Raw genomic sequence first — 27,885 nt, forward strand, 5'->3', positions numbered from 1 at the left:
TTTATTTAAAATCATATGAACGATTATCTTGACTTGAAAAATAATAGACTGCACTTGAGAAAAAAACAGAATATGTCATACAATACAGACTTTATAGTAGGCTAAGGAAAAATTAAAGAAAAAATAAGAACATTTTTCTGAACAGCAGACATTTGTCTAACTACTTTTAAAAAAGACAAAGGGCAAACTAAAAAACATATAATTTGGTCTACTGAAATATAAAGAAAAATAATTTATTGATTTGTTAAACAATTAATTTGAATTTCTCTGCTTTATGATTGTTTCGAAATTGAAAGTTTTTCCTGATATTTCAGAATCAATAAAACTCAGAGTTAATGACTCATATCAACAGGTAAAATTCAAACATATATAGCTAACAATTCAGATTATTCTCATCAAGAATCATATAACAGTATCAGTAGAATAAATCAAAATAATCATTTTAATGGTAACCAAAAACAAATTGGAAAAAAAAGCTGAAGAGTAAAATTTAAAAAAAATCAATTCAGCATCTTCAATCTCATGTTTTTCTAAAACAAAACTATTTGAGACAATAAAACAAAAGCTTACTAGAAAGTGATGATGCAAATCAAGTTTATTATGGGGATTGATGGACTGAAAGAGAATATTAGTGAGGAAACTATGTTTTGTGCCTCTTATGGAAATCAAGGCATTTGAGTTTGGATAAGCAATTATACAACAGTATCGGAAAAAGTCCATGAAGCTAATGTGATCGTATGGAATTGCATGAGAACAAATGAAGATGATTTTATTATCCAACTAGCCTCACATCATACATTAAAATATTTTAAGATCTCGCTTAACACAAAATTACAATGCCACAGTAGCAAGTTATTACCAATTTCCCAGATCTTACCCAAAGTTTTGGATATTAAAGAAAAAACTATAAGAAGTTGCTCTAATAAAAAAAGTTGAGCTAATGAAAAGCAATAGGACTACTAAGACTTGAAAGAAAATTGCCAAACACTTGCTTATTCCATGCAACATTGTTTATATGCAGTGATCAAAGCTAAAGGTGATGGTAAAAAATAAGACACTTTTTTTCCCACCTTTTATAAATGAATTGTAGTGTTTTTAATGAAATATTTTAATATTTTGGATCACATAAATTTTCATTCTTATGTTTTAGTTCTTTTAAAAATAACATTATATATATATATATATATATATATATATATATATATATATATATATATATATATATATATATATATATATATATATATATATATATATATATATATATATATATATATATATATATATATATATATATATATATATATATATATATATATATATATTAGTTGTGAACTCAGTTAAAAAGATTAAAAAACTGGAAATTACATACACGATATTTATGCATTATTGGAATTAATTAAGATCAAGTACTTGTATAAATACAACAAAAAATTTGCTCCCAGGGGTATAATTATTTTATTATGAGGTATTTAACAAAAGGAACAATCAACATATCACAATTTTGATCATAATGAGTAATTAAAGTTAGTAGTGCAAATGAAGAAGCCACTTTTTAACTAAAACTTTTCTTCAAAAGCAAATTTTGTGATTTTAACTACTTGGTTTATGTTAATGTTAAACTAAATACTTTTTTGGTAGAGAAAAACCTATTACCTTTGCTCAAGAGTACGTAGAAAATCTGCTACAAAAATAATTTTATTTAAAATCAGACAATATAAGTTAGTGATATAGAACAAGTAATTGAAGATCTAAAACATATTTACAAATAAATCCGTTTTCTGATTTATTACTTAATTAACAGAAAAATTATTAAATTTCGCATAAGAATTTTGAAAAACTCAATAAATGCTTCTATGAAAAAATTTACACTAAAAATAAACAATATTAAACAACGAGAAATAAGTTTTATTTCTTTGAGAATTTATAATTTATATGATTAAAACTAAAGTATTTTATTTATGTAAATGTTAATATAACTGAAAAAATGCTTTTTATGAATTAATTTTTTTTTAAATGTGTGATATACATTTTGTAAGTTGCATCATAAGAAAAGAAAGTTATATTGATATTAGTAATTATATTAAATTTAACTAAATTTATTTGTAAATAGGATAACACATTAAAATTTCTTTTCTTGCCAGAAGAGATTCAGAATATCAAAATTGTACAATGTTAAGAGAAATTTAGCAGAGTTAAAAATGAAGATCTTATTTTGCTCATTTTTTAGGTACCGACAGAAAAAAAAACTAATTAGTTTCAAAAAACTATATTTTCTCAAAGCTTAAGTGTATTTTTATTTTCATAATTTTCATTCGATGTTCGATCAATATATTTTGCTTTCCTTTTTTAAATCAAAAGAATTTAGAATATTTGCATAAATGTTTAAGTTGTAATTTTAACTACTTTAAGATCTAAATCTCGTAATTTCAATTAGGATCTTTTACTTAGTCTTATTTTAAAAAAAACTATAATATTATATATTTTAATATATAATAAAAGGATATTTGGTTTCTTAAAAAAAGAAAAAAAGTCTTACATAATACAAAAGTTAGTGATTTCAGATTAAGTTATTTGTCAATATTTTTTAGCTACATAGTAAACTCCCGATTATTCTGGGAGTAGAATGGGCCACAAAGTGCGAATTAGCAAATTCATGCATAATCCACAAAGATATTAAAAATGACACACATCATCAATTTTTTTAAAACATAATTGATCCATTTTTAAAAGTTCACTGGTTGTAGGCACAAAATATACGAAAATTTTCAGAAAATGCATATTTTCTATGCGATGTTATCTATTTTCTTTAAAACAGTAAATAACTTTTCAATAAAATATCATTTAAAATATTTTCTATGATATTTTAATTAATTATTTATTTATTAGAAAATAATTTATGATCTTTGTGTGTTTTTAAAGCATTTAAGTGAGGAAACAGTAATTGCATTTTCTCATGCAAAGGCAATTCAAAACTGTAACTAAATTTTTGTTTTAAAAGTTTCTTCATTGCTAGTCATTGATTTGTAAACTTCAATCTATTATCAACATTAAGTTCATTATGAGATGAATTCCTAATTGACTATTGACTTAATTTAAACATTAATAGAAATTATGCCGTTGAGTAAAACCTTTTTTTAGTTGCTTGTTCATAGTTATGAAAAGTATTTTACTCCATCTTGGCAAATAATAGATACATAATAACAGTTTATTTTTAAAATAATAGTACTTAAATTATAAATTATTTAAGACTGAGAAAGACTGTTTTAAAATATAATTTTGCTATTCTTTTTTTAAAAAATCCTGCTATTATATCTTTATTAAATTTCCCTTCCTTAGAGTTATTAATTTTTAGATATGCAAAATTCTGAAAATGGGACAAAAATTAAAGAATTTCTCAAAAAATAAGAAGAAATAGTAGACATCGAGAACATTTCAAACAATATTTTTCAAATGGTATCAAAAGTAAAAAAAATAAAAATTGAAAAAAATGAGTCATTTATTTAAAATTAAAGAAAAAAAAATATGTTTCAGAATAAAGGAAAAAAACAAGACATATTTAAGTAATTAAAAAAAGCTTTAACTATCTCTTAGCTCTGTAGCTAAAATATGACGGGCTGCTACAAGCAATTCTTCGCGCAAGTGAGTCACTTCTTGAGGACATAGATACAACAATCCTATAATTCCTTTAGCAAACTGAGAGGAATGTTCACTCACAAAACAGAGGAATGTTCACAACATTTTACAAAAAAAAAATCACAGTTGGGTTAAATTATTATTTAAATTTAAATTAAATTTGCAATTAATTTAAGATGATATTACTAAGATAAACATAAATACAGTGCATGCTGCCTATTAAAATCACATTCGTTTTGAGAACACTTGATTTTAAAAAGCAACAAATTTTAAAACCCAAAATGTAGGAAAAAGTTTAACTAAATTAAATTGATTAAAAACTAAATTGATTACTACATTTATGTTTTATTTTTACAAAACCTACATTTGACACTAACATGAGCTACATTTTTTAACTTATAGGAGGGTTTTAAAATATTATATTTGATAAGCAAAATTTCAAATTAAAGATTCACCATAGTTTGAAAGCATATAAGAGTTTCTAAAACATTAAATATCCTTTTCTTTTCTGTAAATAAAATTTTAAGAAATCAAGAGTTCTTCTAAAATTCATTGAAGTTAAGATTCACCTGATTGAATGATTCAGGATTCATGACATTGAATGATAGGCATTTTACAATTTTTCTTAGCACATAAACAGTTTTCTTTTGGATTCCTTTAGACTCCCTTTTTCTTAATTTTTTGCAACTTTTGTCCTTCAATTTCAACACAAAATACAATCAATACCAGTAACTTTGTTCATAGAGAACAGACAAAAATTTATTCTTCATACATATTCAAAACTTGAGAATATAGATAATTCTAATCATTCAAACAAAATAAAGCAAAGTTTTTCATTGTTTTAAACAAAAGCCTTACAAAATTTTGTCTTTACATAACAGTAATAATTTTATTAGAAGATGGTTTTTACATAGTTTGATATTAAAATGATTCCGTTCTTGCAGAATTAATAGCAAAAAGCAGTTAATTTTACAATTCAGTGATTTTATAATTGGAGGTTCCTGTATTAATGATACAGTTAAATCACAGTAGTAAAACATAAAATAAAATGCTCAGAAATTTTTTTTATATTCACAACATAATAAAAATAATTTAATAATCAGAAAAAATCCCGCTAGTCAAAATAGTTCTAATAAACAAGTAAGCAAGGAAATACCGGTGGAGGGATTAACCAAATATATCATCATATCAAGCATTTCCTTTACCTGGCTCTAAATATGAACATACTCCATTTTTATTTTCATTAGCTTGACTCTTCAATTTATTTTCTCTTTTAAAGAATTCTAGACAGGGTTTAAGCTGAGTCTAAAAATTCATTAGCAAAAAAGCTAAAATCTGAAAAAAAGTTTTAGCAAAATGCTAAAATGCCATTAGGCTTATAAAATTACTTTATATCAAACAAGTACTGTAAGTTATCTGACAAAGAATAGCGTAATGTACAAGAATATCAAAAATAATACCTACAACAAAAAAAACACATTTATTATTTATCAAAACATTTTGGTTTATAATTAACAATCTTCCTTTCTTTCATGTTTGCCCATTTTACAAATGCTTCTTGAAAGTTAAATGCACTTTCAGGGCCCTCAATATTAATCATTAACAAATTGTTTACATGGTTGATTAACAACCTGTTTCGAATATTAGTTTTTATAAAATTAAGGCAGCTAAAGCCCCTTTCACAGTCAACAGTGTGCATTGGTATTGTTGCACAATACTCTATAACAGAAGTTATTAATGGGTACTGTTCAGACACATCATTGGTATATAAAAATAAAAGTAATTCATTAAATGACATATTTTTACATTGTTGCATTAAGATGTGCTTAAATAATCCTTATTCACAAAGTAATTCAGTTTCTGTAAACTGAAAATCTTTTCTGGGAGATTCCGAAAACAAATTGAAAATGCAACGGATTTCCTTTACACCATAATGCTGTAATTCTTCCGAACTATGGGGCATCCTGCTAGGTATAAATATATTGAACATTTCGATTTTATCCAAATCTCCCAATCTATCAGTAATATTTTCAATGATACAGTTTAAAAAATTGTGCATCAAATTACGGAATCTTTCCCTCTGTTTCAGTCCATCTAAAATTATATGGCCCTGAAACTCAAATTTTTCACTTTTCTTCTTAGGCACATCATCTAAAAAACTCATATAATGAGTGCCGGTGCCATTTTTTATTTCTTCTAAACTTGAAATACAAGCCTTCACACTTGATTGAACATATTCAAAATTTAAATTAGATTTTTGAAATATGAGGCTTAATTTATTAATGTTCTACATGATATCATTCATGATGGCAGTGGTTGCTAAAAACAAAAAAGTAGTTATATTTTTTAACAACCTTTGAGCAACAGGACATTTGTCTTCCATTAAAACACTAACAAGAGCTTGCCAGTTGCAATCCAGAGCTGTAACTGAATTCCCCAAAGACAACCACCGAGTTGTTGATAACTTTATGAATTTCCTTGATTTTTGTTCAAGGATATCTTGAACATTCTTCAATCGCCTGGTATTTGCAGGGGAGCATTCAAAATAAGAGTGAATTCTTTTTATTATGTCCTGAAACTTTACCAGGTAAGCATTCTCAGACGCTGCTTGGCTCACGGCTAATGCTAGCCTATGTGCCACACAGCTTTTTTTTTAAATGGAATTTAGTAAAATCCTTTAGCAAAAATGCGAAAATGCTTTGTTGAATTTTAGCATTTTTGAGGGGTCTTTTCGCATTTTGCGAAAAAAGCTACCGTAGCGGAAACCCTGATTCTAGATAATATATTTTGCAATATACTTTGCACATTATCTCTGTTTAATGTCTAAAGAGCAAATAGTTCAGCATTACAGCTATTTATTTTGTTAACCAAAAATCTGATTCCTAATCAATTGTGCAGAATTTTTTTATCATATTCTATGTCTTATTATATAATATAATTACTAAAAAAAATTCTAAAAGGCAATTGATATGTTAAATTCAAAATTTATTGAAAAATTGGACCAGGAAAATAAATTTTTCAACTAACATTATTAAGTACTCAATGTAAAGACAGCTCATTAATTTGCTTGAAAGTAATCCCCCTGTTGACAACAAATCATACATTCTTAAATCCTTAACATGTAGTAAAGCATTCTCACAACAGCCTGCTGTAGGTCAGGAGGGTCACACAAGTTAAAACTCTACAATTCCTAACCAATGGCATGATTAAGTACAAGTTGCTTTTACTTCTTGAAGTTATACCCACCCTAGCACATTGATAGCTTGGTGCCTTTAACCTCTGAGTCGATTCTCAAATAATTTCTGTGAGTATTAAATTGTCTTTTAACATGTTGAGGTCCACATCAGCCATCAGTGACCGACACTGAACCTTTTGTTTTGGCCGCGTCAGTCACCGGTAAGGGACAATGTTAAATATGATACAAAACAAAACAAAAAATTAACATTGTTTTAAGCAATTACAGAGAACTTATTCAAAATTTGCTTAAATTTTCTTTATTTAAAATTTGTTAATAGTAGTGTGCTCAACATTGTTATACCACATTAGAGTACTTCTGAGCAGAAAAGGGATTTCCTTAAAAATACAGGATAAAAAAATATTTATCAAAAAAAATAATGAATGATTCTTAATATATTAGTCATTAACCTACTCACTTGATATATTCTAACTAAGTAAGCTAGAAAAGATAATGTTTTTATCTGTGCAGGCATAAAGTCAACATAAACTTCTCTGTTGAAAGATGGATTGCTGTTAAAATAAAACCAAACAAAACAAAAAATAAAATTTCTACAAACATTTTGCATTTTGTCTGCTTTTTTCCCAAAGAACAAATTAAATGTATAAAATTTAATGTTTAACTTTGCCCCACAGAGTCATTGAACATAAAATTCTTTCACAGAAAACAATTGAATAAGTAAAAAACAATACTGAAGAATTTTATTGTATAAAACCGCTCTGACTTGATCATTTGGTATAAAATAAGTAAAAAAGAAAGACATTAAGGTATATCCTGCATGCAAGTAGTTAATTTAAAAAGTTTCTCTCTATATTTTCTGCAATATTTTGACTGTAAACATCATAAAAATAAAATTAAAATGACAAGCGAGTCAAGGATAAAACAACAATCAAGATCAAAATCAATAAAATAGATTTTACAGCAAAAATCATGCAGGTTGACCATTTGTAATGTACCAATTTGATGGCCTAGTTTGAGAAGTGGTCAGTATATTAAGAGGTGAGACAAGAGTGGTGTAAATTTTAGTCTTGGTATACCTAGTGGGCTGATCAACTTAATAGGCTACATTGTACTCCATAGTAAAATATTTGTTTGAATTAAGAAAGTTTTATTTTTAATAAGTGTAACAAAGTAATAAAATATGTTATACACGATATCATCAATACTCCTTAGACTATTTTTTTAGTTGAATGTATGACATTGTTTTAAGATATTTAGAAAAAAACTAACTCACACTTTGCAATATTTTTGCTGCAAGCCTTTACAAAGAAAAAGAAAAGACATTCCAGCTTCAATCAAGGATAAAAATAAAAACTGAGACCAATAGAATAAATCTGATTTCATTTGGATACAACATTTGTTTTAATTAAAAAAGATAAACAAGCTTTTATTTTTAAAAAAGATTAAAAAATATCAAATTTTTTGTGATATTGACAAATATTTCCCAGACTAACTATTTCTTAATTAAATTATGAGAGCTGGTTGTAAAATATTTAAAAAAAAAAATATTTTCTAAGTTTAGATGATTTGATCAAAACAGAATAAAAATTAGAAAATTATGTATCCACATTGAGATGCATTTTATCAAAGAGAATACTTTATCGTTATCTTATATAGAACAAGTTGTGAATTAATTGAAACTTTATTAGACGTATGAATTATTTATTAAACGTATGAGGCGTAGAAAATAATTTTTTCATGACTGTTCATAAATTAATCAGAATTATATATTTTAGTGATATTTCATATATCTAAATTTAAATTAGTTTTTATTTAGATACAAGAAAATTATAATAAAACAAATACTTTATAGCAAAAATGAGAATCAATGCCAGATAAATCAAAATCTATGTAAATATTGACAATGATCATTATCAACTGAAATCTGCTTCCAATTTCTGGAATTTAAAGCATGTGCAACATTTTTAATACTTACAGAGATTTCTTAGTTATCTTATATGTATAAATTATCATCTAAGAGTAATTTGGCAAACAAAGAGACAATTATGAAAGCATTTATCACTTCATAAACTATTTCAACATTGAAGCATAGTCACTAATATTAAACTTTCTATTATCAAAAAATATGTAAATAATATTAAAATTAAGTTACCTCTGTTGAGCTGTGGGTTGTAAAGTAATAGTTGTCATTATCAATGGTAGGTATAAATTGATCAACATCTTTATGAACACTCATTTTATATAGCTGGTACATCAAGACAACAATTATAGGTAGCTCTACCAGTGCCTTTAAGGACATAGTAGCTTTTGGGATTAAATTGACCTGTAAAAGAAATCAAATACATAAACAATATAAAAAAAAAAGAAAAATCCTAAAGTAACAATTCTTGATGCTAGAAAGTATAGAAAAAAGTAATTTTGTAATTTTTAGTTTAACATTTTTTTAAACACACATAAAACTTGAGAACCATGTTATTCATTTTGCTAAGAGAATTACCTACCAGTTAAACTTTATTGATACAATAAATTGTTATGCCTCCATTATGTATTATAAGCAACAAAGTATGACATTTATAAAAGAATGGGTGAGTTCAGGGACAGGGAGTTTTTGGAGCTTGCTCCAAGTCCCTTCGGTTTCTGAAAAGTAAACAATCATTTGACAGTTGACTTTTTGAGTGATCCAGTTCATATTTTTCACGGGACATCATTATTCTACATTTAATAATTCTTTCAACAATATTTTAAATAATTCTATCAGGAAAAACAAACAAGAAAAAAAGTTAAAATTTAAAAAAATAATAAAATACAATTTACGATTTTTGGAAACATAAGGAGCGTACATACTGATTCTGGCTTGATCCTTCTGTTTAAAATGCATCAATCAAATTTTTATTTTTCTGAAAAGGATAAAATGAAAATAAAAAACTGTCTGAGTATCGTTGAAAATACTTGCATAAAAAATTAAAGTTTGTTTTCAAAATATCTTAATTCAATACAAAATTGTTTGTTAATTAAAAAAATTTAATAACTCTAATCTTTAGCTCAAGATTAAAACAATAAAAAAAATTCTGTTTGGGAATTGTATTGCTAGAATACCTAAGAGCAAGTTCCAAAATCTCCAAGGCAGAAAACTAACCCAATGTAAAAGGACACAGGTAATGTTGTAAGTTAAATGTCTTTTCAATGACTTAGGTAACAAGGTTGTTTTTCAATTTTTGTAAGTTATTCAAATTGAACATAATAAAAACCAAGTTTGAAAAGTAAATTTCCCAATTCCAAATTTAACTTCTTTTTTTTTTATAGCTTGAATATGTAATTAAAGATAGTTAAGTCAGCTGCATGTTTTTAAAAAAAATTATAAAACATTGTAAATGTAAAAAAAAAAAGTTTTATGCAATCTGTAATCAAAAGAAATTGTATGTAAATCTTTAATATTTATTTAATTTAATATTTATACTGTAGAAGATTAACAATGCTTGACTTTCTAAACAATATTTTACTTTTCCTGAAAATATACCTTAAGATTGATTTAAAAAAAGTTTACTCTTAAAAACTTTGCATTAAAAATGCAACAAAAAAGCTAAACAAATAGAGGTAATTCAAAACTGTGGGATAAGACATAGAACAAAGGATTAAAACTCTCAAATAAAAACCTTAATTTCTTTTCTAATTATTCTAAAATAGTAGCTAAAGTTACAAGTTAAAATCATAGGTAGCTCCATAAGCTCTTGTAATTAAGTTGTTAAATCCGTAAATTAAATTGATACAATTTAATCATAATTGAAAAGAGCATTCTTAAAATCAAAATTAATATTTTCTTTTCACTTCCAGCCCCTGCTCTTATAATTAGGGTGACCTGGGGTAATTCCTGATCAAAAAATGCAAACATCTATTTTGTGAAAAAACTATTCAAAATGGAATTTTAATATTTACTGGAAGTTTGACGCTATATGAGATGAGTCCTATGCCACCTTCTTTTGTTTGAAAATCTAATTAGAATTTAAAAGATTTTAAATTTTTAGTGATCATTTCTGAGGTAATTCCTGATCACTTCTGGGGTAATTACTGATCACCATTTTTTATTGTAAAGGGCTGTTTAAAAATAATTATATAATGGTAATTAACAAATAAGACATCAAGATCAAACAAATAAACCAAAAAGATATATTTAAGCAGCTAATAAAACGATTTATTTAAAAGCAAGAAGAAAGATTAACACTTTAAATTTTCAAAAATCTTTCCATCCTGCCATACATTTTAGGCAATCAGCCAACTCATTCTCATGTTCGGCTGAAATATAAGAGAGTTCCCACATGAGTTACTTTTGCTGGATTTTTTAACTTCATGAAGGGAAAGTGTAAAGCTAAGTAAGGTATGTTAACAACACTGGCAGCAGCTCTCACACTGAAATTTTCATTTTCAATCATTAAAAGAAATTCACTAATTTTGCTTTCTAGAAGCTTAGTATCCTTTTTAGGCATATAATTTCTCACCATATTTATACTAGGCTAATTTATAAACTTAAAAATTACTCCAAAAATTATACTAGGCTAATTTATAAACTTAAAAATTATTCTAACAATGTACACACATAAAATTAAAATAGAAGCAAGGTAAGACAAACCAGAAATGGTGTAAATCAGAATATAGTCTTGTATACAGCTAAAAACAAATTTTGTGATGACAGTTAAAATATACTTTATAGTTGCTCCACTTATTAAATATGAACTGTTATTTAAGAAAAGACAATTAGCTATTTATTAGCTATTTTATATACTATTTATAAGAAGAAATGACAATGATCAGGAATTACCCCAGTGATCAATAATTACCCCATCTGTAGGGAGCAATATTTGATATAGTTTCCTATAATCAATAATAGTGTTTACAGTAGATGTAAAACAATTAAACAAAAGCTTACACTACTTTTATATCAAAGAAAAAGAAAGTAACTCAAAATATTTATTAAGAGAAGGAGGGGGATCTTTGCAGAAATGTGCACAGTTTGAAGCCCATCTTTGAAATGGAAAATACAGAAAGCAGTTTAAAAGATACTTATTTTGTTAGATTAAACAAAAAACTATTATTAAGTAAATGTAGTTATACTTTGGTATAGTGTACAAGCATGCTTGTCCATGCCTCAAATTTTTTTAAAAAATGTTTTTTTTTAAATAAAACTTAGGTGATCATTATTTACCCCAGAAACAGAGTGATCCTGAATTACCCCGGGTCAGCCTACTGTTTTAAAGTTGGAATATATTCCCAACTAAACGTTGAATCTTATTCTGTACTGAAAGGGTTCTGTTTTAATTTAAATCATTTTTAACCCTACAAATTTTCTATAAACAAAAGAATTCTAATATGAGAGCAGTCAAATAGTAAGATCTCAAACAACTAATGACAGCTGTACCTAACACTTTATTGTAAAGGAAATTTGTACACGAAATACCTTAGAACGTCAGAATTTTTTGTACACGAAATACCTTAAATTTATTTAATCAGATGATAATAAAGAAGAATCTAAAGTAGGTTTACGAAGAGCTCGAAGAAAGGGAAAATAATTACTTATGTGGTATCATAATTAATAATCTTTAAAAAGATAGTTTAACATTTCACGCCAATATATCCTATTACAACAACAAAAGCTTTAAAAATTCTAAGATTATAAAAGGTATTAAAAGAGGAGCAATTAATTAAATAATATGCCGACAACCTGTAATGTTTCTAGAAATTTGTAATGTTTTGCTTATTTCTACCCATTTTGTGAATGAGTTAAATTTAAATTATTGTCGAAATCACGTGAGTTAGATTAAAGCGAATAATTTTCTTCTACTTCTATTTTCAATTGAACAACTTGGGTTTTGGTGGAGGGTCTCTAGTTTCAAAATATTGGTACTATACAATAAAAAGTTCCCTGTTGGATTCCGTGGTAGCATGTTGCATTTGAAGAAGAGCCTCAGAGCTCAAATAAATCTTGATAGGCTAAATTAAGCCCTACCTATTGAAACGTAGTGCTATAAGCGAAAGCAGAGAGCACGCTGCACTTTACTATACAATAAATAAACACACAGTTCGTAATACTTTCATAATACATAAGCTATAATAACTAAACTGATCTGTTTTGTGTAATTATTATATATGTTAGCTCTGACGAGTTTGAAATGATAAAGTTTAATAGACTGCTATATAATATTCGCCCAAATCAATTAAGGACGTATGCTGGTTATGGACAAATACTTGCTGGCAGAAAGAATAAACGTCGCTCTATGCTTTCCAAGTTGATTGATAACAAAGATAAAAAGTTGGTACTCATTTCTAAATCCTTTTATACAAGTTTTGAACTCTCGAGCTTCCTCCCCTTTTTTATTTATTTTAATTATAGAATATTTATATGTACATCAAATTAGCTTTTACTTTTGTTAACTACAATATATATCTATTTTTAAACAGAATTTTTACAATTAAAAATGTTTTATTTCTTAATTTTTAACAATGAGAGAAACAAAGATGTATCATTACCTGTTCCAAATACCTTTGCCCATCAGCTGCAGGGACCATCTTGTGATGGAATGCACGAAACTTTTATCAGCATTTGTCAATTATAGATACAAAAAATGTGGTTAATACTTCAAAAAAATTTTTTTATCAGAGAAATATCTATAGCATTTGGGTAAATTATCCAGTTAATATTACACATAAATGGTATTTCTAAGGACAACGGACTGTTTTTCTATTTGCTAAACTTATAGTACTATTCTTTTCTAGTTTTAAAATACACTATTTCAGTTAGAAAGGCAGCGAATCGCAGCGACATTGTCACAGAAACGTTACAGAGTTCTTGCAGAAAGAATTTCTCTTTAGAAAGTAAAAAATTTTGGTTCTCTTTCTTTAAAATTATACTTAAAAGAAGCCCTTTTTGCGCATCGGAGGGGAAAGAAATGTTCGTAATTTTTCGATTCATATTTAAATAAAATGAAAAATAAAGAGCGTTGAAACAAAAAAAATGTTCTTCTGCAGAAATTTTTTGAAAGATTTTTTTTTCCTTTCAGAGGGGAAGAATACCTGTGATTTTTTAATTTTGGTTTTCTTTTCTTTCACTGATTTTATGATTTTTAATTATTTTTTTTATGTGATAATGATTTACGAAATGCCAAAAAAGAAATAATTAGTTTGTTATTTCTTTTACAAAATGGGACAATATTGCCGAGATATTAGAATATGAAAAATATTACATATTCATTTTTAAAAAAATACATTAAGTTTTTGTCATGTATTTAGCCGTTCGAGGCTATGTTTACGAACTATCACGCCTGCGCAATCGAATTGGGACTTTCCCTCTAAAAGTTACAGTTTAGTTTTCCTCACCTGTTAGTGTTGCATTAAGACGCATCTTCTGTATTCTAAATGTTGTAAATAATTAATAAATAGTGTTATTTAAGAGTGTTATTTCCTAAACCCCCACGCTATGGGACAGTACAATTTTATTATACCCTAATAGGTTTTTCTTTGTGAATACAACATTCCTGTTACTTCAAATGTCATTAATAACATATGCATTATTTATTATTAAAAGTATCTTGCTGAAAGATAGTAGCGCTAGAGAGGTTTGTCGCAGAATGCCAAAAAATTCTGCCACGGGGAATAAAATAATGTTTACTCTGATCATAATAATTGCTTATCATAATTCTTTATAGTTGTATTCCATGATTAATTCTAATCCTGACAATTTGTAATTAAAATTATGATCTAAGTACTGGATTAATAATAAATTTTTTTAAGCTGGGCTATGTGCTTAATCTTTTTTTTTCTTCTCTTTTCATATTTTGTTACTTAATTTTTTATGCATACTTTCTGCAAAAAATGGTATTTGAATTTTATGTAAAAGTTGAGTTACTTTCCCCTTTCATATCATTCAGTTTACTAAATATATAAGAACAGTGATTCTGCTATACTTTGGAAATTGTGGATCTTTAGGACTTCCTTCCTTCTGGGTCTCTTTATATTATAATCGAGAGTTCTATTTAAGATATAAAATTTCATCTTCTTTATCTGCCTATTAATATTCACATTGGTATTATTTTATCTATTGGTGGACAAAAGAGAGAATTTCAAACCAAAATAGAATTATATTTAAACAATTTAGGCTTTTACTTAGAACTATCAAGGCTTTTAATCAAACTATCAAAGCTTTTAATTAAACAATCAAGGCGTTTAATTTATATTATTTTTTCTATTGGTAGACAAAACTGGGGATTTCAAACCGAGAGGAATTATATTTAAACAATCAAGGCTTTTAATTAGAACTAGTCAAACATCTGCATTAAGGAAAAGTTACAAAGTAATTTGATACTTAGTATTATGCTAATTTTCTCCTTCATCTAAGAATAAAGGAGAAAAGGAAATTTTGCTCTATGTATATGTGTGTTCAAATTCATTTATCAGTAGGTTCATCCATTAGTATCGTGAGGTTCAGTGGTTTTTCAAGAGTTCAGAACATCATCACATCAATGACATCTGTTTAACAAGAAACAATTATTTAGTTTCAAATATGAATTTGTATGTTGACACTTCCGGGTCTGTAAGATCTCTGCTTATTACTTGGGCTCACAGTGGCCTCTCATGGGGTTTTACCAATATGTTTAATCTTCGGTTTTAATTTTATCTCTATAAATCTGTTGGCGCTGTCTATTTACTGCACTAGAAAATTATGCATCCTGAAAGTTATGTCTTAACCAATATTTTATATGCTCCCTTTACGATGTTGACGCTTTATACGTAGGCGTGCACAACCTTTTTGAGTGAAGGGCCACTCGCGCAGCAAGTAGATTAATGAAGGGCAGCATGCATATTTAATCATGTTAGCTTAAAATAGCAGGGGTCTGTCTAGGTTTTTCTGAAAGGTACCTATTTTGTGAAAATTTAGACATAATTTGTGAAAAATTAAAATTATATTAAAAAATCAGAACAAAAATATGAATTTATCGTTTCTTGTGGGATACAAAAATAAAATTTTAAGAAAAAGTATTTTGTAAATCTTTTTTGATATTTTCTTGAACAATGCTGATTTAACGACTGCCAGAGCGTTCAGCATCATAAGTGTCCATGTATAAATGCAGTGTTTTACTCAATAGTAGTTTATTTCCCAGGTGAAGAGTCTCTATAACACTTACCAAGTCACTGTTTTGCGTCAACAGCAATTTTCTTCATCAAATCAATTCTTAATCTGTTCATGAAATTCTTTTTTAGCCATTGTTTCAAAAATTTCAAAACTAGTGTCACTAAAATCACTTGCAATCTCTAAACTAATTATCAGAATATCAGTTTTTATCCATGATTATTGAAGATTAAATTAATAGTATTTGCTTATGTTACTTGGCTGTTGAATTTATTTTGAACAACTCTGAGCAATACAAAAAGAAAGAAAAAAAAGATATTTGGGATTCTAAGCTGCAACCTATTCTGCTTATATATAAATCCAACCTTGTGTGTTATTCATTTTTTTTTTTTGGTGGGGGTTAGTTCAGATCAAATTTTGAAGGGGATTTTTCAAAGGATGTAAAGACAAACAAGTAATTAAAATCATCTACAACTATTTTTGGGATAAAACTTAAGGCAGTTCGTAACACATTCCAATCTAAATTTAAAAAAATAAGCTGTTTTTATAATTTCAATCCCTCCTTTGCTCTTTCTGATATCAGTTATGTAGTGGGTGAGAGTTCAAAACAGTTTTTTTTTTCCTCACTTGAAAATTAATTTGTGACTCTTTATGAAATGTTATTACTATTTCCATTTTTTCAGATGCGAATGATTTCTTAAGTATGTGCCAATGATTCCTTAATTATGATTTTAATTATGATTATTCCTTAATTATGATTAAAAGTGATTTTAGCACCTTGTATGTATATTTCCAAAATGGTAATATCAATGCATTTATTTTTCAGGTTAAAGTATCTCCGTGTTATCAAACATTGAATGTACACTGATAGTTACCATCTACTAGTTATGTGAAACACAAAGAAATAGCTATTGTCTTGAATTCTATATCCCCACGACTTAGGTATCACATATTGTCATGCAGAAAAATATTTGTTGAATCTTTTTGTTACGAATCTCTGTTATGGACTGAGCTTTGTGACGAATTTTTGTTGACGTTGTCTACTGTGCTCTTAAAGTTAATTATAGTTTTGTCTTTTAAATTGTGACTTTTTTCATTTTTCTTGGCAAAAAAATTCGAAAAACACTATTAGCTACCAGCTGATAATAGTCAAAATTTTGTATATAACCCTTTCGAGGGGCCGTGAGTGAAAGACTTATTTCCACAATATTGATATTAAAGCTGCTTACTGTTGGTGTAGTTTTAATAATCGGAAAATATGTCAATATAATACTCGATACCTATATTAGTATATTTGGGATTTATTACATAACCTTTTAACATTTGAGTTGTGTGCAAAATACATTTATCAATAGCAGCCAACTAAACCCGGAATTTTAAAAACAAATAAAATTCTTATGAGACCTTGATAAGGACTTTGGAGCATGACTATTTCTCTATCTGATCTTTGATTTACTGTTTAAAATATTTATAAGTAGTGATGAAAAAAAGATTTCTTTTAATTCCAATTCATTAAAATATTAATATACTATTTAGCTGATAAATTATTTTTTTATTTCAGCTAATACATATTGTTAACAGTGATTAAGCATCATTGTTGTCAATAATAGTACTGCAATTTTTTATAGTTTCTCGAAGCGAATGAATACCTTTACTTCATTAATTTTGTCTTGTAGTACATGGTTTATTTCTTTTATTTCACTATGCATATATTACCTAAATTAATTAACAATCATCGGCGTCAATAATAGCATGTTGATTTTTCATTTTTCTCCTAAACGAATTAATACCACTATTCTCTTAATTTTTGCCTTTAAATACTTATGTTTTTTTCATATATTTTTTAAAATACTCATGTTTTTTTCATATATTTTTTTAAATACTCATATTTTTTTCATATATTTTTTTAAATACTTATATTTTTTTTATATATATTTTTTATCTAAGTATTCTTTTTTATTCATTTCAATTACTGTTGATTTTAAATCATTTACTTTTACAGAAACACGTTTTAAAAGAATTGGTATAAACGAAATAAGCACACGGTCTGAGATAACTTTAGGAATACTAATATGGTGACATTGTCTATTCATGTTCTCACGTTAATGTTGAAGGTATCTGATAGAGCAAATAAAAATAATTAAATATTAAAGTAGTATAATAAATTCCCTTTTCTTTATAATCAAATAATGCTATAAGCTAATAAATATTGCTGATGTTATCTTTAAAATATTTGGATAGTTAAATTGTCTAAAGTTTTTTTAAATTTTTTTAAAATTTCCAATGGCAGGGCATAAACAAGAAATAACGCAGAAAACAAATGCAAAGACAAAACAGGTGAATAAATAAACTAAACAGAATGACCGAAATCATTGCCCTAAAAGTTCTCTGGCTTGCCAATAAAGCGACGATTCAGAGCCGGTCTGTCTAGGTTTTTCTGACAGGTACCTATTTTGTGAAAATTTAGACGTAATTTGTGAAAAATTAAAAATTATATTAAAAAATCAACACAAAAATATGAATTTATCGTTCTTAAGGGATACAAAAATGAAATTTTAAGAAAAAGTATTTTGTGAAACTACCGTTTTTCCTAAAGTTGAATTTGTGAAGGTATCGCTAAACGGTAGTAAATTCGGCCTTGACAGACCCCTGGCAATGCAGCACAGCGGCGGAGGTGGGTCCTATTCATGGGCTCTGCCAAGTTGCAGAGCGGACAGTCAGGTGAATTTAGAATACCGATGCGGTGCAAGTGTTCAGATAGACAGTCGTGGCTCGTTAGGAAATTGTCTAAAGTTAATTATAAAATAATGGATAACGCTTGACCGATTGGAAAATTTCATTTCGTTTTTCTCTCAATGATGTTGACGTTTTCGCTCAATGGGCTTTCTTTGTGCTTCAAATTTTTTGCATGCCATATTGCTGTTTAGATGATTTAGCAGTCTATAAAAGACACATCACGGACAGGCATTCATTTATACATGCAAATAGATTAAATATTTATAAAATATAGTTTTCTGATTATATTTTTTGTTTCTCTTGTAACTCCTGTCATCTTCTATTTTTAGTTTTAATTTTTTCATTTACATAAATTTGTATTTTAATTTATGGGGAAAAATATGTAAAAATTTACCATATTTTTGTGTTCTTTTTTTAATATAATTCTTATTTTCACAAATTATGTCTACATTTTCTCAAAGTAAGTACTTCTCATAAAAACCTAGACAGACCACTGATATTTTAGTTCTCCTACAAGGATACACTTTATGGTATTTGGCGAAACAATTTACTGTCCAGGGAAAATTTTATAAAAATTCTCCTATTACTGCCAGAAAACTAATTTGTTTGAAAAGATAAATATATCTTAAATATCATTTAGATTGTTTTATTGTTAATTTATTATTTTTTAAATAACAAGAAGAAAAAACAGCTATATTTAATGGAAATATTTTTTTATAGATGCCACGTCTTACTACTTGCTGGTGATTTATCTCCCCACCTTAATTTTTTTAAATATTCTTTTTAATCACAATTTCTTATATGTTGTTTTATTTTATAACCGTCGTTGAACAGCCGACTACCCCTCCTTAGCCTTAAAATTTTGAACCCAAAAAACCTCCTGGATCAAGTATTGGGAGAAACTTTGCCATCGTAAAGGACTTTTTACGGAACTAACCCGCATTTGCGTTACATGGAGCGGAAAATCCCGAATACCTCCCACGCTTAGCCTGACGGCAAGGGGATACCACGGAGGATATTTTACATCATCACTGTGGTTAGTGAGAGCCGGATACAGAGTTTGTATTGATCAGCCATTGCTGGAATTCTAATCTGCTTCACCTCATTGGCAGGCGAACGCTCTGTTTCCGGAGTCACCCTGGCTCAATTTCTTATGTGGTGATAAATTCTTTTTTTTTCTACTTATAATTTTTTGAAGGTCAATACGAATTCCGCATCCGGCTTACACTGATCACAGTGCTGACTTGAAATATCCTCAGTGGTAGATGGATCATGCGTTAAGAGTCCCCTTGCTATCAGGCTAACCGTGGAAGGTTTTTGTAGTTTTCTTCTCCATGTAATGCAAATGCAGGTTAGTTCCATCAAAATGTCCTCCACGGAGGCAAATGTCTCCCAATACTTGATCCAGGAGTTCACTTCTCTTCTGCATTGGGATCAAAATTACAAAGTTAAGGGAATGCGAAAATCAGTTCAAGGTCATTTCCCCCATAAATTGCGTTAACAAGTTAATAATTTTCTCAAAATTTTGGGAAATGGGGAAAGTAGATCTCAAATTTTTTTTCGTTATATAGAAAATTCACTTCACTATTTAGAAGTTATTTAACAAAGAAATTTCCAAAATGCTCTTGGTTCCACGAAAAAATTCGTAAAATGGAAGTTCGTTAAATAGAAGTCCGACTGTATTTCTATACGTCCTTTAAGAGGTCACCACACAGCAGGAAAAAAATTTTATTGCACATTTACTTTCTCATTCACTACTAATTTATAAAAAAGAAAAATTAAATTCATGCTGTTTCAACTGCTGAAAGAAATACTTCATAATATTAAAATGCGAACAAATTATTCGAAGTGAACTTCACCAATTGCTTAATCCTAAGTTATCTTCTCACAATTTGTTTACATTTGTATCTTTTAAAATTTTCTTTTCAGTATTTAAAACTTCATGGCTTACTCAAGGTTTGTCTGAACTCACTTTTTCTACTCTTTAAATTTCAAATTAGTAATGAATTAGAAAGAGAATTTCTCCTTCATTACTAAAGAGCATCCTCTTAACTAAAATCATAAAAATGGGCCTTTAAAATTATAACATATTATTTTTAATAGGAATTTACAGTATTAAATTATTGATTTCGAAGGTGCTTTTATGAATAAATCTTATACTTAATTGTAGTATTGTTTTGTTTTAAAAAAATTAATATGTTTGCATATTAATAATAATTTTTTTTAAGGAGGATTTTTTGTTGCGCAAAAATGTTCAAGAACAGATATCTACATCAATGTCCTCACTTTCAGCCTTAAGTCATTTGTTACAAAAAATAAGAAATATTGTCATTCATGATGATATTGGTCAAAAGGTGAGAGGAACATTAGATATTCCTATGTAAAGAGTTTTTATTAATTATAAAAGATTCTTAATTATCCAAAAAGAGGTATACTTTGTGCTTGCCAGAAAACAACATGAATGAAGCAGAAATAAAGTAAAGAAATGAACATATTATAGTTTTGGCTCTCTTAACAAGAACCGTATGTATATTATTTTATCCTTGGTGACTTTATGTTTGAATTTAGATCACTGTGGATAAAATAATAGACATACTATAGTTTCGTTTCCTGGTAAGAGAACCAAAACTATAATATGTCCATTTCTATACTTTATTTGTGCTTTATTAACGTTGTTTTTTGGTTTGTATTTAATTTGGCCGAATAAAGAAAATATTTCTTTTATCTGCACTGTTTAATTTTAACTACCTGTGGGCATATGTTCATGGGTAGGAGATGACTGTAACGTCGGTCACAGATCTCGTCGCTATGGTCGTGGAAGCGGCAGCACTTTATTTTCACACACTGTCCCATTTTCATTGGAAATATGATTAATTAACGCATCAAATCAGACCAATCTATGCTTTTAGTTCATCTCCAGTTTTCCAGTAGTTGAGCCTGTTATTTTTCAACTTCTTGTTTAATAAATTCTGCAAAATGTTCAAAAGTTTGTTATTGGCCTATGTCGCAGAATTTTGATTTTTAATGGCTGAGACTTGAGAGATTTTGCGAGGTGTGCTCGAAGGTGTAAATGAAAACAATAACTTGAGATTTAACATTGAACTGTACAAGATTTATAAACAACCTGATATTATTAAATACATAAAAATGAATGTGATTCAAATGAGCAGTGACAATACATTTAAAAAAATATTGCATTTTAGACCCACTAGAGCAAGAAAGCAGCGAAGGCCGCTGGGCTGATTCGGTGGAGTCAGTTCTTGCAATTAATGAAAAGAGTTCAAAGATAAATTGGAAGTCGCTATGGAGAAATCTTTAGAGGAAGACATTCGCCCACATTGGGCTGTCTTTCCAACTGTGATGATGTTTTTTCTAAAGTTACTGTCATGTAAGATTCTTCTAGAAATTAAGACATGTGTTGTTGGCTCAGACACGTGTCTCAGTTATGTGTAGCTATTAGTCTGTTCTGTTATCATCTAAATCATTTGTTTCATATTCATCAAATAAATGTTTATTTCTGCAAAAACATTTTGTTTCCTTATTTCAACTACTGCTTCACTTACTATGCCATTTTGTTGACTGATGAAAAAAAGTCATATCCAACAACAGTTTTGAACGGCTCCGTGAATCCAAACGTAAACGTTTTGAAGTTAGCATATATTAAAGGAATTTTCAAAATATTCTATATCGAAAACTATTTCCAAAATTTTTGAAGAATTAAGTAACTTTGTAACTATAAATATAAGGTAACTGTAAATTTATAGAAAGCAGTAACATTTTTTAAAATTCATGATTTTATTAAAAATTAAACTGATCAGTGATAAACAGTGTTTGAAAAATCCCAGCCCACCTAGGTTTTCCATCCTAAACCTGGAGTTCATTAGTGAAAATACAGTTTTTAATGATGAAGTTTTTAATGAAAATACTGGTTTTTTTTAAATACATTAATTTTTTTTTCCTCAGTACTAAATAAGAATACATGTTTTGCTTCTAACAAAAAATGTAAATATTTCGTAACTATTTACAACTTTCGTTGTAATGTAATTTTTTTTTAATTTAAAGTTTTAGATTGTTATGCTATTATTTTTTAAATCTTAGGGATAAGCAGATTATTATATAAAAATTTAAATCTACACAATAAACTTTTTGCTTTTAATGTCTATTAGAATAAAATTCAAGCTTAGATTTTAATAATCATTTTATTCAGTTAACATTGCAACTTAATATGCTTTTTTTTTTTACTTAAATTTTTAATTAACTTTTGATTACTTTAAAATTTGTTCATGTTTTTTGACAGATTGTTTAGTAATATTATGTAAAATTAATTCCTAATAACAGTCTTGGCTGGAAATAATTTTATGTAAGGCTTATCCTAAAAGTAAATATTACACATTTTCTGTTTAGTAATAATTTCAAAATGGTTAAATTACATATGTTTTTCATAATATTTTTCAATATTTTTTTACAAAACTTTACCTGATAAGGTGATATTGCAGGTTTACTTTATAATAAAAGTATAGTACTTTCAGTTTTAAACTGTTAATTAAAAATGAAATATCAAATCATAATAATAGTCGAGAATAATATTAAGAATGATAGAGTATTATAAAGAAATATTACTAGTAAATACCTATAAGTGATCAAAAAATAAATAACTTATCAATATTTGTTAGTTAAGGAACCTTACCAATTTTCTGACCATAGAAATGTATTGATACCTTTGAAAAGTCGTTCTAGACCCTTTTATTTATGTGTTTCACCGAGAACTAATAAAACACATTGGTTTGAAAAGTAAAAATTTTCTCAAATGTAATTATATTTTTATTTAATAAAAATTTTCATTGAAATATTTATATAAATGATTTTTAAAAAAAAATAAATTAAGTCTAATAAACAAAAGTGGAATAATTTAAATTGCTTGGATGTTAGTATGGCATGTTTTTACTTGAAATAGGACTTAATTTAACATGACATAGTAAGAAAACTACTCTCATGCATAACTTTAATTCAACTTTTTGTTTTAATTCCTTTATAAATGAAACATTTTATTGGTGGAAAAGAAGGAATATTTTTTGGCATAACTGAATATTTAGCAAACTTGGCCCACAGCTGAATATGTGATGCCTATCTAGTAGCAAAATATTGTTGTAATATTATTTTCATTGTTTCTCCTAAATTTTTCTCTTTTCTTTTCAATAATATGAAAAGAATTGCAAATCTTAATTTTGGCACTTAATTTTACAATTCAATTTAATGAAATTATTAAAATTGGATTATGAATATTCGATAAATGTCTTCAATCGGAAAATATTTTTAAAAAAAAAACTACCCAGGTTTTCAAAAATTGCTTGCTTCTACTTTGGCAAGCTCTGTTAATTAATACAATTATTTCATTACTGACATTATAATAAAATTTTTTCTGTTATTTTTTTTTTTTTCATTTATTGAATTTTGTTTTTAAGAAAGTTAAATGATTCGCCTTGTCACTGGTGGTATATGAAAATTCGATAATAAACAATACTATTTTTAAAGTTCTTAATTTTTCAGAAGAGTCCTTAATTTTTATTAAATAATGAACATCTCTGCATGTTCAATAAAATCTTTAACTATTTACTTGGAATGTTTAGAAACAAACATTTAAAATTTATTATGTTTTTTCTCTATTTCAAAAGCATAATAATGGTTTAATAAAGATAAAGGTTGATTTTTTTATAAAGACATATAAGAAACTCACACATTGAAAATAGAAATGAACATACCACATGCTTCAACAGATATGTATATTTAATTTCATGAATGTATACAATGCATCTAGAAATTACATTCATTGACTATAAAGCTAATTATATTGTTTATCATGCTTTGCATTTTGCAAAAAGTTATTTTATCAACTTCATCATTATGCTATTGTACATTTAAAAAGCATAAATATGACTAAGATAGTTATTCTCCTCATAATCATTTAATTTATTAATACCTTTAATACTTCTTATACCATATTTTTTGTTTCGTACATATAAGAATGCATGTAGAACATATTTAAAAAATGCACTCATCTTTGGGCAAAATTAGATCATTTCATGGAAAAACCTGAAAAAAAACCCAATTGGCCCCAAACATAATAAGGTCTTTTCATATAAAAAGAAGCCACAGGGACTGGGTTGTGAACCCAGCCAACTACCATCCTCTTAAGGGATTTTGTACTTTTAAACTCATAGCCTGGTTAGGGAATAAATTGTTTGACATTCGAGTTTTATTAAGACTTGCCTTTTATTTCCACTGCATATAAACTGACGTGGCTGGGTTTTTGCAAACCAGCCAACTACCATCCTTTTAAGGGTTTTTGTACTTTTAAACTCCTAGCGTGGGTAAGATATGAATTGTTTGACATTTGAATTTTATTATCCCTATCTTTTTATTTCTGATTACTATTGAAACTATGTTTTTAATGTTTTTGAATTTGCTAGAGGCAGTATTAAAAAAAAACTAAACAAGAAATTGCCTGCTGAAATGAACCTTTCTGAATCTGCATTTCTTACAAGATTTGGAAGATACTTTTTTTAATGGTAACTAATTATTTGTTCAACATGACTTTTTTTGTTTGTTTATTGCTTGATCAAAACTGTTGGTAGATTTTGTGGGTTTTTTTAAAATTCTATTTCTTTTGCTCTCCTTGTTATTTACAATACAACTCCAGATATTTACAATAAATTTGCTTTTTTTAAAAAAAAAATTCATTTCTAAAGACCAACTACCAAACATTATTTTTCTTGAAATTTTATACCATCGTTTCATTTTTATGTACACAACATTAGTGCTTTTTAGAAATAAAGAATTTTTCATTAAACGACCCAATTCAAATAATCATCAAATGATTTATCAAAAAACTAGATTTTCTCATTCTATATTTTTGTTTTTTATGATATTTTTGTTTTAATGCAAGGCTCCTAAAAATGTAAAGACTCCTTCTTTTTCAATTTTATGTACATGGTAAATTAAAAACAAGATTTGCATGTTTAAGTACCAAAACTAATTTTTAGGAAACTTATTTTTTTATGGTTTTTAACAAAAATTCAATTTCATTACCAAGGGTAGGAGAGATGAGCAAATGCCTACTTGGTCTAATCTTATAATAGCTCTATCACAGTACCGTCTTTACACATGGCACACCCGAGCAGTACCCAGGGGGTGCTTGAGAATCATACTTTTTATAAATTGTATTAAAAATAAGCTAAGAATAAACAACATTTTCTTATATATTGTGCGAAGTAAATATATTCTATTGTATAATATGGGCATTTTATTTATTTTTTCTACAAACAGTAATTGATTATCATGCAAACACCAATAATTTGAATAGCTCCTCACCAAGAAATATATATTTATATACTTGTTCAAATTTTCAATCGTTAATAAAATACTTTTTATTCCTCCATTCAATTTAAAATACATTTTTTTTAAACTTGTTGTGAATAACACTATTTTATATTTTTATGCACTTTTTTCAAATATTAATTCATTAATTAAATTTAATGAATTAATTTTAGTTTTATATGGGAAAAAATTATAATTATTTAATAAAAAGTAACTAAAGTAAGATTTTTCTTTGTTGACCTAAGTAGGAATTGACTTTATTTTGTGTATTAAACTACTTGTTGAATAATACTACTTGTTTAGGAATCGGTTCAAGTATTCATATTTAACAGTATTTGATTAAAAATGGATGCTATTTGTATTTGGGAATTCAATATGTGTTTTTTATAGTTTATATGTATGTGATTAGTTAATTAGTAGTAATAATAAAATTTGAAAGTGATAATAGGGGTCTGCCCCTGGTGACTGGGTTAAAAAAAAAACTTACTATTTTTGCTGTAATAAAAGTTAAGTATTTTAAGTTAAATATTTTAAGGAAAAGGGAAGTTAAAATATTTTTTGAGTGCTTAAAAGGTGCTTATTTTTTGTTGAAAAATCTGGCTACACACCCTGTTATTGCATTATAAAGATTTTTTTTCTGTAATAAGATTGAAACCTCATGAACAGTCACTCTTCAAATTTATGAATGTGACCAATTTTATTGTGAAATGTGACATACCAAAAATAAAATTCATTTTGAACATTGAGAAAAGATTTGCAAGAAAAGATTAAGACCTCCAACTGATGTAAAATTTGACCAACAGTATGGAAAATTTGAATCGGACATTTGAGTATTTGCTTTTTAAGGCAATAATTCTATAGAATTTTTGAGCAATTATTAGTATAGATTTCTCCATTTTTACATTTTTTATTCGATAACATTTCAATACAACAACCTAATTTTGAAAAGAAACCCCTTTTTGAAGAGTTCTATTCTCATGATTTTATCCTCTATGTTTTTTTGGACAATTACCACTACGGATTTCATGATTTTTAATTTTTTTTATTGTGATGATTATTTACAAAATGCAAAAAAGGAAATAACTAGTGCGTTCACCCCCCCCCCCAACAAAATGCGAGAATACCACCCATAATATTAGAATAAAAAATTATTACATGTTCAATTTAAAAGAATTCTGTAGTTTTTTTTTTTGTAGTTGTAAACAAAGCGCTCTTGTTATTTTAAATTAGTAACATATATGTTTGTTATTATTAAAAGTATCTTGCAGAAAGATATTAGTGCTGGACCATTATGTCCCAGATAGCTCTAAAAAATTCTGCCACAGGGCTATTTTTTATGTTAGAATCCTTATATTATTAGGTTAAAATGTTCTTCAAGAAAAACAGTTATAAATATGTATGTTTTTGTATATTTTATTTTTAGTTGAAACTTCACGAACAAAACTAGAGGACACAGATGATACGCCACAACCAAAGACGACTTATTAAAGCAGGCATTAGTTTAGGTTTTCCTTCAAGTTATGAGGCAAGTATTTATTTAATAGCCAATGCTTTTTCTTTTCTAAAAGAAATAGCTTTTCTCTTCTTCATTTTCTAGATTTCATTAAAATAAATTTAGGTAGTTTTTGTAATTCTAGATTTTATTTTAATAAAATTACTTGGATTTTGTAATTCCTGATTTTATAGGAACAAACTTTTTTTTATAATTCTAGATTTTATGGAAGCAAAGTTAAGTGGATTTGAAAGTTCCATATTGTATTAAAACAAAATCAAGTGTTATTTATAATTATTATTCTAGATTTTATTTTTTAAAAAAAGTTGGTGAATT

General features: G+C 27.1%; 1 protein-coding gene and 1 long non-coding RNA gene across 13 annotated transcripts in view; one reads left to right on the forward strand and one right to left on the reverse strand.

The window, feature by feature from the left end:
* Positions 1 to 12,628, reverse strand: part of LOC147810118 (uncharacterized) — a 57,678-nt gene extending 45,050 nt beyond the window's left edge. For 4 of the 12 annotated variants that reach the window (XM_087165013.1, XM_087165012.1, XM_087165015.1 and 1 more), the window contains exon 1: positions 7,290 to 8,285. In XM_087165013.1, coding sequence (XP_087021139.1) covers positions 7,290 to 7,439 — 150 coding nt within the window. In that variant the 5' untranslated portion in view covers positions 7,440 to 8,285. Of the gene's footprint in view, positions 1 to 7,289; positions 8,300 to 8,984; positions 9,156 to 9,676; positions 9,730 to 12,397 lie in introns of those variants that run through there. The other 8 variants (XM_087165021.1, XM_087165016.1, XM_087165023.1 and 5 more) reach the window with 6 other exon arrangements.
* A 42-nt stretch (positions 12,629 to 12,670) lies between these two features.
* Positions 12,671 to 27,724, forward strand: LOC147810119 (uncharacterized). Its single transcript, XR_015434231.1, has 5 exons — positions 12,671 to 13,133; positions 16,774 to 16,889; positions 20,912 to 21,037; positions 25,151 to 25,249; positions 27,481 to 27,724. It is a non-coding gene; the product is annotated as an uncharacterized LOC147810119 (long non-coding RNA).
* The last annotated feature ends 161 nt before the right edge of the window (positions 27,725 to 27,885 follow it).

This window comes from Parasteatoda tepidariorum, chromosome 5, assembly GCF_982258835.1.
Source record: "Parasteatoda tepidariorum strain Cologne lab strain chromosome 5, Ptep-v5.0, whole genome shotgun sequence".
NCBI lineage: Eukaryota > Metazoa > Arthropoda > Arachnida > Araneae > Theridiidae > Parasteatoda > Parasteatoda tepidariorum.